Genomic DNA, 12614 nt, shown 5'->3' with positions numbered 1-12614 from the left:
AGGGCCAAATAGTGGTACATATTTTTTTGGGCCCTATTCCTAAGTGCTTTTTTTGTGATTGTTTGCAATCTTGTCAGTTACCTTTCAAACCATGTTTTTCCAATGTAAATCTGGTCATTTGATTAACTTTTAGCCCTCTTTCACACGAGCATTTGAAGCTGCGCTCCCCTGCGTTCTGTTTTTGTGTTTAGCCCCAGCGGAGCACAGGAGTAGACGCATTCAGTTGTTTGAAATGGGGCTGTACTCCACAAACACAAGAAAAATTTGGCATGTTGCGTCTCAATCTGTACAACAAAACAACTGCATGCGTCAACTCCTGCGCTCCCCTGTAATGAGGTTTAGTAATGTCATGATCTAGATCAACTCAATAATGTCTGAAACCCATTAATTCCTAGGTCAGTTGTTTGGCCTTAATATGTTTGCCTTGTCATGAGTGTTATATGTCAGGTCTTTATAACCAATCTCGATTATTAGGCCTTATATGATTGTTGTGAAATGAAATTGTTTGGAATGGATATCTGGAAAGTAAACAATTTTTTATACTTTTCTTCCAAATGAACAGGCTGCTGATGGTGATGTGCTGGCGTGCCCCTAGCAGTGAATGCTTTCCTGTAACATCTTATGCTGTAAGCAGAAAAATGATGAGATGATAAACAAATTTCCATGTGTATACACATATTCAAGAGAAAGCATTATCTGTACTTGTCATTTCAGCTTTCTGGCCTCCTACTGTGTTATGGTTGTGGTTCATGTGTGTCGTACTCTACTTTATTATCTTGGTACTTGCCCACAGAGGATACAGACATGGACACTGACTGATTGGCCACGCCTCAAACTCCGTTATTCAGGTATTTAGGAATTACTCAGGGAATTAAAAAATATATTGCTAACAACTTACCATATTATTGATGTGACTTTGCAGCCTCTCCATGTGCAAACTTTTCCGGACCCACTAAATTGGACTCAACACAACCGACAGATGTGATGAACTGACAGCTGTTTGGCTCATTTGAACCTGGGTGGAGTCACCTTTCAATAACATATCAGTAAGTGGCAGTGTTTGTTTAGCAATGACAGGCTTTTGTGTGGCTACTTAAATTTGTTTGGATTTGTGTTAATGCATTTTTCTTGTTTGATCCACAGGTATGGCTTCTTCTGTTTTCTTGTTTGAAATGACATTACCCATGTTACTATTTTGGACTAGCACCTTGTCAAAAAGAAAACAAACACACCCAGTAATGTTTTAGTGGCTTTACTGACACAATCTTTGTCAAAATCCAAAACCGTTGAACAACAATAAAAAGACAATATATATCAGTAGAAAGTTTGTTTCTTTGTTTTTGGAACATACAATAGTTATTTGAAAACCTTAAAATATGTACCTTAGCTGGAAGGCACAGGAGGAATTTGTTCTCAACATATATTTCAAAATATAGCAGCCCCTATAGACCACTAAAGGGCAAAAGCTTTACAAAGGTTTTACAAAGCATTTGTTGCATAACATTGCTAATGCACCCCAGGATTCATCATGGCCAACTTAACATTAAACAGTATCCAAAAATTTGGCCCTGATAAGCTTGTGTCCAAAACAATAATATAACAATCAATATGATGTACAAATGACACTTGTCAATATATGACAATTTGGCCAGTTGAAAAGCATCAACAATATGAGATTAGTGCTGGCCAGGTAGAGTGTTGGACACCCAACAATGCTTGATAGTGCAAAGTAACAACCATTTGTGCCTATAAGGCATATCATACACCTAGGACTTGCTATTGGAGGAGGAGGAGGAGGAGGAGGTAGTAGGCGTTGGCACCTATTAGGAGTGCTGGGTAGCCAAAGTAGGCCAGAGGTAGGCCACATAACTTCTTGTGCAAAGTAACAACCATTTGTGCCTATAAGGCATATCATACACCTAGGACTTGCTATTGAATGAGCACAGGTGGAGGAGGAGGAGGAGGAGGTAGTAGGCGTTGGCACCTATTAGGAGTGCTGGGTAGCCAAAGTAGGCCAGAGGTAGGCCACATAACTTCTTGTGCAAAGTAACAACCATTTGTGCCTATAAGGCATATCATACACCTAGGACTTGCTATTGAATGAGCACAGGTGGAGGAGGAGGAGGAGGTAGTAGGCGTTGGCACCTATTAGGAGTGCTGGGTAGCCAAAGTAGGCCAGAGGTAGGCCACATAACTTCTTGTGCAAAGTAACAACCATTTGTGCCTATAAGGCATATCATACACCTAGGACTTGCTATTGAATGAGCACAGGTGGAGGAGGAGAAGGAGGAGGTAGTAGGCGTTGGCACCTATTAGGAGTGCTGGGTAGCCAAAGTAGGCCAGAGGTAGCATATGTTAACATATGTTATGTTTGAAGTAATTAGTGAAAAATACACAAGCAAAAGAGTAGTATTTCAATTCTTTGAGCCTTACATGTAACATTTTTGTCCCAAGTGAATGTTTTGGGAAACACTGCAGCATTACTATAGAAATATGTTAGAGCAAATGCACTTTGATGTTTGTAAGTGCTTTTCCAGATGTTATTGGAAAGGGTACCAATGGATGGTAGATATGGCACACCTTGGTGCTGATAACACCATAAATAGACAAATATGTTAGAGCAAATGCACTTTGATGTTTGTAAGTGCTTTTCCAGATGTTATTGGAAAGGGTGCCAATAGATCTTAAAATGGCACCCCTCAGTGAAGAGAATGCAGCATGGTCTAAACAATGGGATGTGTTGTTTGGATGTCAGTCCCATTGCTGGGTAACGGACAAAGTCACACCTGAAGCGTGAATTGGGCGAAGTTCTTTGCCAGGATAAAATGGGCAAAGAGGCCAGTGTCAGTTTGAGAAGTGACACAGACTGGAGCTAGGGATGTTTGCGCTTATCCCCTCGGACCAGGACCTTGTCCCCTTCCACGCCCCCTTCCTCTGCGCTGCTGAGGAGATGCAGGGGGTGGAGGGGGAGCAGCAGCAGGACCAGGGACTGGACCCTCAGCAGAACCCCGTGGTTTGGTGAGGCCAGTTCTCGAATAGCCACCACCAGGTCCTGGATGCTTCTTTGGAGGGTTTGCTCCATGCTCTGCATACCATCACGGAAGGCGGCATGCATGTGAGCAAACCATCTTCGCATCCAGAGACTGTGGCGGCGTTGCTGTTGGATGAGAATTTGCATAAGCCCCAAATACTGCCCACGTCTCTCACCCAGTCGCTGTGGTTGCTCCTGTGGTGGTCCCCCAATTGGTGCAGCAGCAGCAGGAGCTGCAGCACCTGCTTCAGCAGCATCACCTACAACAAAAAACAAATATAAACATCGATAAATTTATTGGACATGTGCATAACTCATAACAAAAAACAAAGGTGGGAAAGGAAGCTCACAAAGATAATCTTAGAAGATAAATTGGTGTTGGGTGTTTCCATGTTTGGGTGTGGGGGGGGGGGCTAAATCATTCCAATACTGGATTTGAAATGGAACATTAATGTGTATCTAGTCAAAATATATGTGATTTTTGTTTGCCTTGTTTGTCATCAGCTGCAAGTTAAGGAGATAGTATGAGACACACAATGAGAGTGGTGATTGAACCTGGGAGAGGGGAGTGAAACTTGACAGAGGGTGGTATAGGAGGTGGGAGCAAGAACAGAGAGGGAACCTGCAAGTGGAAAGGGAGACCCGAGAGACAGCATGGAGTGAGAAAACTACTATGAGGCATGAGGAGCCAGAGTAAATCTTGAGACGGTGGATGGCTTGGAGTGAGGGGGAGCAAGATGGACCATGTAAAAGGAAAAAGAAAAGTGTCGAGTCAACAGGTGAGAATGTACGCTGAGCAGAGCCAATAGTCAAAAGACATCAGTAGGATTTTTAAAGTGGGGCTGAGAGAGAGTGAAATAGTAGTAGCGCTGTATGGTGTATGGTGATTTCAGGCTGACAGTCAGAATGGGGGGGGCACAGGAAGAGGAAGGGAGAGATGCAGAGCCAGAGCAGCAGAAGAATCTGATATAATTGACACTTTGGTCGCATAAGGAAATGGCCAAAATGTATATTCTATCCAAAATCTGTCTTTAACAACCTACTGCTTTTCATTAACACTGAAGAGGCACATAAAGTAGGCTGCATAAGGGACTCAGTAAATGTGCTTTGCATCTTTGGGACACAGACACAGACAAATAAAGGAAGGGCTCTTACGTCTGGGGGGCACCACAGGTAGCACGGCTGGCGACTGGGCACGCCGGGGAGCTCGATGTTCTGTAATGTGAAATTGGACATTAGTAATGTTGCAAACAATTTGAGGAAGCAACTACATTGGCCACAAACACAAACATGTCTGTACCTTGAGCTTGTGGGGCTCTAGGGCTCTCTGCAGCCTCACCCTCTTCCTGGGGCTGCTGAGGATCAAGGTCCTGGTCCTGGTCACTGTCCGGGGGTTGTGGCACTGTCCGCGGTGGTGCTGCAATTGTTAAGAAATGTGCAATAAAAATTTGTCAGTCATAAGCTACTACAATTGTACTTGTTTATTAGGCTGATGGACAAACCTACAACATGTTTCGGAAATATTTAAGTTAGCCTTTAAAATAATAACTCAAATGTAATGGGCGAGGAAACGATATGTTAAAGGCCAAGTGGAGTCTATCAGGGCACTGCAAGGGAGATGCTAAGGTTGAAAAGTTAAATACATGACACAAAGGCCCTGTTTGCAATGATGTGAGAAGCACAGAATGTAATAAGTGACAATACAGGTGCTGTAGGCTCTACATATGTTGCTTCACACTTTTACACACTGAAGTTAAATGGTTTGTTAACCTTAAAGTAATGTTTTCCTCTGGTACCCAATATTCTGTTTTTTTTTATATAAGCTCTACAGTAGACGATTTTGAAAATGTGGTTGCTAGGATGTAAATTACCATAGCAACCATACATTCCTAGAAATTAGAGACTGGAATAGAATGATATGACTGTCTAAAATGATAACATAACATAGTTCAAAAGTTAACTTCAAGCTCAACAACCCTTTTAATCCACTTTATAAACATTTCTGTTCTAGTAGGGAAATGGTTAATAAACGTTTGCCTTTTTGGCAATGTTATAGCTGCACGTAATTAACTACTACAAAAACAAACAACAATCCTGGAAACATAAAATCCTCTAATGGCAAACAGGAGCAATATTTAAGGAAAGAAGCTAAATGATAAAGGGGAAATGAGTTATTTAGGCAAATGATAAGAATGTGGATAAAAGCAGTAAGAATGTTGTGTATTAAAATGTACTTACTTCTCCAGTCTGTGTCATGTGAGCCTTCTAAACCTTCACAGACCTCTCTGCCCATAATGTCCAGAAGCCGGCGTTCATGAGGCTGGAGCCTCAAAGATGGTAATCTGCCCCCGCCGGTCTTCTGGGCCTTTGCTCTCCTGGCAGCAAACTTCGCCCGCATCCAACGCTTCAGGTCACTGAAGCGCTTGTACACAGTGTTACGATCTCTGTGTACAGCGCCTACAGCATTAACTTTGTCCGTTACCAGCTGCCAGATTTTTTTGCGTCTGGCAGCATTGATGCAATGGGATCGACATCCAAATAACACATCCCATTGCACGATCACTTCATCAACCAGTGCTGCATTCTCTTCACTGGTAAATCTTCGCCCCATTCGCCCACTGGGGCCCTCATCTCCATCGTCCTCCTCCTCTGGCCTCCTCTGTGAGGTCGGTGTCTCTTCCTCCTCCTCTTGCCTCCTCCTGGCGGTCAGCTCTGTAGTTCCAGCCCTGGCTGAGGTGCAGGACCTGCCACGTGTCTCCGATGTTGGGGGAGACACGTGGCGTGCCCTGGGGGAGGCCCTACTTCCCCTGGCTGGGGTGCGGGACCGACCACGTGTCCCCAATGTTGGGGGGACACGTGCCGTGCCCTGGGGGAGGCCCTACTTCCCCTGGCTGGGGTGCGGGACCGGCCACGTGTCCCCGATGTTGGGGGGGACACGTGGCGTGCCCTGGGGGAAGCCCTACTTCCCTTGCCTGGGGTGCGGGACCGACCACGTGTCCCCGATGTTGGGGGGACACGTGGCGTGCCCTGGGGGAAGCCCTACTTCCCCTGGCTGGGGTGCGGGACCGACCACGTGTCCCCGATGTTGGGGGGGACACGTGGCGTGCCCTGGGGGAAGCCCTACTTCCCCTGGCTGGGGTCCGGGACCGACCACGTGTCCCCGATGTTGGGGGGGACACGTGGCGTGCCCTGGGGGAAGCCCTACTTCCCCTGCCTGGGGTGTAGGAACTGCCACGTGTCCCCGATGTTGGGGGGGACACGTGGCGTGCCCTGGGGGAAGCCCTACTTCCCCTGCCTGGGGTGCAGGAACTGCCACGTGTCCCCGATGTTGGGGGGACACGTGGCGTGCCCTGGGGGAAGCCCTACTTCCCCTGCCTGGGGTGTAGGAACTGCCACGTGTCCCCGATGTTGGGTGGGGACACGTGGCGTGCCCTGGGGGAAGCCCTACTTCCCCTGCCTGGGGTGCAGGAACTGCCACTTGTCCCCGATGTTGGGGGGGACACATGGTGTGAGCTGGGGGAGCTCATTGTCCTGGCACTCCCAGACCTCTCCCCTCCCCCTCTATGGGACCCTGACAGGCTCTCCTCCTCCACCTCAGCCCAGGAACCCCTCCCTCTAACACTCCAGCCCCTGTCCCCCTCTCTCCCCCTCCTCTGGTGACTTTCATCCCACGTAGTGTGGGATGCAGCCACCCTGGGCACCTCTTCAGGGCTGGAACCACATTCTCCTTCCTCCTCCTCACTCCTTCTTCGCATTTTCGAGCAGCTGTTTGGCAACCTCCTCCACCTAGCTCATCCAAATAGCAAGTGCGCATTAAGGGCGCCAACGCACCTAAAATGGCCTCCAGAGGACTTCCTGTTTGAAAAAAATGGCAGAAAGGAAGTGGGGCATAAAAACTTCGAATCGATCGATTCGAATAGAAGTGGGGCAACGGCTACCTTCGATCATCTTCGACTATTCGATACGCGCAAACCTTCGCATCGTAGCATGGAATCGATCGATCGAACGATATTTTCCTTCGATCGAATATAGCCGTATTCGATCGAAGACAGCCTTCGATTATCGTAGCATGCCAATTCGATGCTCGAATATCGAAGTTTTTAAAATTCGATATTCGACCCTTGATGAATCGGCCCCATAGTATTAAGGCATTACAACTGTTTAAGTATATTATAATAAAAGAGTTAACATCAATACATCATCGGATATTCTAACATCACTCCACGGCTGGGGATTCTGCACAGGAGGAGAATTCCGGGAATCTCACAACGAGACATTGATCAGGCGTCTACCAACAAATTATCCCGTTCTCCTCCTGGAAATCCCCTTCTTTTATTGTCTTAGTTTCAATACACGTGATTATTCATGCGCAGTTGTTACAACATATTACATCGGCTCATGCATCATGCACGAGCTTCATTATATTGTGCTATCTAGTTACTAGCTTACGGTTATGCGCAATAGTTATATAAAAATCACGAGTCAGACATGCGTAGTATGTTATTTTGAAGAGGTGTGGCGCATGTCCGCCACTCCATGTCCAATCATAATATTATAGTATTTCAGTGTCAGTGAATCATCCATCCCTCTGCTCAACAACAAGTTTGTACTCTAATAACCTTTATTCTTTATTAACAGTAACTGCAGCACAGGCCATTACTATCTATACTATCTGATGTTATTTTATCTTTCTGTTACTTATCACCGATTCATCATCAAGTACATCAGACTCGTATCACACATACATACATACATACATACATACATACATGTATACATACATGTATACATACATACATACATGTATACATACATACATACATACAGACATGTATACATACATACATACATACATACATACATACATACAAGTATACATACATACAAGTATGCATACATGTATGTATACATACATACATACATACATACATGTATACATAAATACATACATACATACATACATACATACTTGTATACATACATACATGTATACATACATACATACATACATGCATGTATACATACATGCATACATGTAAACATACATACATGTATACATACATACATACATACATACATGTATACATAATGTTGTGCCATGGACTGCTTTACCCCCAGAAAGCTGATCCCAACTACCTAAGTCCTTACATAACATACATGTACACATGCATGTATACATACATACATGTAAGAATAGATGTATACATACATACATGTATACATGTATCCATACATGTATACATACATACATGTCTACATACATATATACATGTATACTTACATACATTTATACATACAGACATGTATACATACAGACATACATACATACATACATACATGAACACATACATACATACATGTGTATACATGTATGTATGTATGTATACATGTATGTATACATGTATGTATGTATATATGTATGTATACATGTATGTATGTATGTATACATGTATGTATGTTTGTATGTATACATGTATGTATGTATGTATGTATGTATGTATACATGTATGTATGTATGTATGTATGTATGTATGTATGTATGTATGTATACATGTCTGTATGTATACATGTCTGTATGTATAAATGTATGTATGTATACATGTATATATGTATGTAGACATGTATGTATGTATACATGTATGGATACATGTATGGATACATACATACATGTATACATACATACATGTATACATACATACATACATACATGTATACATAATGTTGTGCCGTGGGCTGCTTTACCCCCAGAAAGCTGATCACAGCTACCTAAGTCCTTAAATAACATACATATACACATGCATGTATACATAAAACATACATGTAGGAATAGATGTATACATACATACATACATGTATCCATATATGTATACATACATGTATCCATACATGTGTACATACATACATGTCTACATACATATGTACATGTCTACATACATATATACATGTATACATACATGCATACATACATGTATACATACATACATGTATACATACAAACATACATGTATACATACATACATACATACATACATACATACATGTATACATACAAACATACATACATGTATACATACATACATACATGTATACATACATATATACATACATACATGTATACATACATACATACATGCATGTATACATACATGCATACATGTAAAGATACATACATGTATACATACATACATACATACATACATACATACATGTATACATGTATACATAATGTTGTGCCGTGGGCTGCTTTACCCCCAGAAAGCTGATCCCAGCAACCTAAGTCCTTACATAACATACATGTACACATGCATGTATACATACATACATGTAAGAATAGATGTATACATACATACATGTATACATACAGACATGTATACATACATACATGTATACATACAGACATGTATACATACAGACATGTATACATACATACATACATACATACATGTACACACATACATGTATACATACATACATACATACATACATGTATACATACATACATGTATACATACACACATGTATACATACACACATGTATACATGTATGTATACATACATACATACATGTATGTATACATACATACATACATGTATGTATGTATGTATACATACATGTATACATACATACATGTATACATACATGTATATATACATACATACATGTATACATACATACATACATGTATACATGTATACATACATACATACATACATGTATACATACATACATACATACATACATGTATACATACATACATGTATACATACATACATACATACATACATGTATACATACATTCATTCATACATACATGTATACATACATACATACATACATGTATACATACATACATGTATACATACATACATACAAGTATGCATACATGTATGTATACATATATACATACATACATACATACATACATGTATACATACATACATACATGTATACATACATACATACATACAAGTATGCATACATGTATGTATACATACTTGTATACATACATGTATACATACATGCATACATGTATGTATGTATACATGTATACATACATATATACATACATACATGTATACATACATACATACATACATACATACAAGTATGCATACATGTATGTATACATATATACATACATACATACATACATACATGTATACATGTATACATACATACATGTACACATACATACATACATACATACATACATGTACACATACATACATACATACATACATACATACAAGTATGCATACATGTATGTATACATACATGTATACATACATACATGCATACATGTATACATACATACTTGTATACATACATACTTGTATACATACATACATGTATACATACATGCATACATGCATGTAAACATACATACATGTATACATACATACATACATACATGTATACATAATGTTGTGCCGTGGGCTGCTTTACCCCCAGAAAGCTGATCCCAGCAACCTAAGTCCTTACATAACATACATGTACACATGCATGTATACATACATACATGTAAGAATAGATGTATACATACATACATACATACATGTATACATGTATCCATACATGTCTACATACATACATGTCTACATACATATATACATGTATACATACATACATGTATACATACATACATGTATACATACATACATGTATACATACAGACATGTATACATACATACATGTATACATACAGACATGTATACTTACAGACATGTATACATACATACATGTACACATACATACATACATACATGTACACACATGCATGTATACATACATACATGTATACATACATACATGTATACATACACACATGTATACATACATGTATACATGTATACATGTAAACATATATACATACATAAATGTATACATACATACATACATGTATACATACATGTATACATACATACATACATGTATACATACATACATACATACATGTATACATACATACATGTATACATACATACATGTATACATACATACATGTATACATGTATACATACATACATGTATACATACATACATACATACATACATGTATACATACATACATACATGTATACATACATACATACATACATACATGTATACATACATACATACATACATACATGTATACATACATACATACATACATACATACATACAAGTATGCATACAAGTATGTATACATACATACATACATACATACATACATACATGTATACATACATGTATATATACATACATACATGTATACATACATACATGTACACATATATACATGTTAACATACATACATACATACAAGTATGCATACATGTATGTATACATACATGTATACATACATACATACATACTTGTATACATACATACATGTATACATACATACATACAAAAATGCATGTATACATACATGCAAACATACATACATGTATACATACATACATACATACATACATGTATACATAATGTTGTGCCATGGGCTACTTTACCCCCAGTATATATGTATGTATACATACATACATGTATACATACATATATACATACATACATGTATACATACATACATACATACATGTATACATACATACATACAAGTATGCATACATGTATGTATACATATATACATACATACATACATGTATACATACATACATGCACACATACATACATACATGTACACATACATACATGTATACATACATGTATACATACATACATACAAGTATGCATACATGTATGTATACATACATGTATACATACATACATGCATACATGTATACATACATACTTGTATACATACATACTTGTATACATACATACATGTATACATACATGCATACATGTAAACATACATACATGTATACATACATACATACATACATACATACATGTATACATAATGTTGTGCCGTGGGCTGCTTTACCCCCAGAAAGCTGATCCCAGCAACCTAAGTCCTTACATAACATACATGTACACATGCATGTATACATACATACATGTAAGAATAGATGTATACATACATACATACATGTATACATGTATCCATACATGTCTACATACATACATGTCTACATACATACATACATGTATACATACATACATGTATACATACATACATGTATACATACAGACATGTATACTTACAGACATGTATACATACATACATGTATACATACATACATACATACATGTACACACATGCATGTATATATACATACATGTATACATACATACATGTATATATACATACATGTATACATACATGTATACATGTATACATGTAAACATATATACATACATATATACATACATACATACATGTATACATACATGTATACATACATACTTGTATACATACATACATACATGTATACATACATGTATACATACATACATACATACATGTATACATACATGTATACATACATACATACATGTATACATACATACATGTATACATACATACATGTATATATACATACATACATACATACATGTATACATACATGTATTCATACATACATACAAGTATGCATACATGTATGTATACATACATGTATACATACATACATACATACA

At 39.0% G+C, this 12614-nt stretch overlaps 1 protein-coding gene and 1 long non-coding RNA gene across 2 annotated transcripts; one reads left to right on the top strand and one right to left on the bottom strand.

Annotated features, from left to right (window-relative positions):
• Positions 1 to 342: 342 nt before the first annotated feature.
• Positions 343 to 1218, top strand: LOC121396349. Its single transcript, XR_005962995.1, has 4 exons — positions 343 to 626; positions 715 to 848; positions 923 to 1046; positions 1144 to 1218. It is a non-coding gene; the product is annotated as an uncharacterized LOC121396349 (long non-coding RNA).
• Positions 1219 to 2872: 1654 nt separating this feature from the next.
• On the bottom strand, positions 2873 to 5994 carry LOC121396015 (myb-related transcription factor, partner of profilin-like). The gene is made up of 4 exons (XM_041570611.1): positions 5270 to 5994; positions 4332 to 4448; positions 4187 to 4246; positions 2873 to 3291 (listed from the first exon to the last, which is right to left on the bottom strand). Exons 1-4 carry the CDS (start codon positions 5640 to 5642, stop codon positions 2873 to 2875), a joined length of 969 nt encoding a protein of 322 aa, XP_041426545.1. The 5' UTR covers positions 5643 to 5994.
• Between the last annotated feature and the right edge of the window lie 6620 nt (positions 5995 to 12614).

The sequence above is a fragment of the Xenopus laevis genome, chromosome 7S, assembly GCF_017654675.1.
Source record: "Xenopus laevis strain J_2021 chromosome 7S, Xenopus_laevis_v10.1, whole genome shotgun sequence".
In the NCBI taxonomy this organism is placed as follows: domain Eukaryota; kingdom Metazoa; phylum Chordata; class Amphibia; order Anura; family Pipidae; genus Xenopus; species Xenopus laevis.
The sequence above is the reverse complement of the archived record's forward strand: the minus strand, read 5'-3'. Positions and strand labels throughout refer to the sequence as shown.

Excerpts from the sequence above, each read along its gene's own strand:
- LOC121396015 (XM_041570611.1), bottom strand. The coding sequence starts at position 5,642 with ATGGGGCGAAGATTTACCAGTGAAGAGAATGCAGCACTGGTTGATGAA. Across the intron at positions 4,247-4,331 it reads TAGAGCCCCACAAGCTCAAG|AACATCGAGCTCCCCGGCGT; the intron begins GTACAGACATGT and ends TTCACATTACAG. Across the intron at positions 3,292-4,186 it reads ACCTGTGGTGCCCCCCAGAC|GTGATGCTGCTGAAGCAGGT; the intron begins GTAAGAGCCCTT and ends TTTTTGTTGTAG.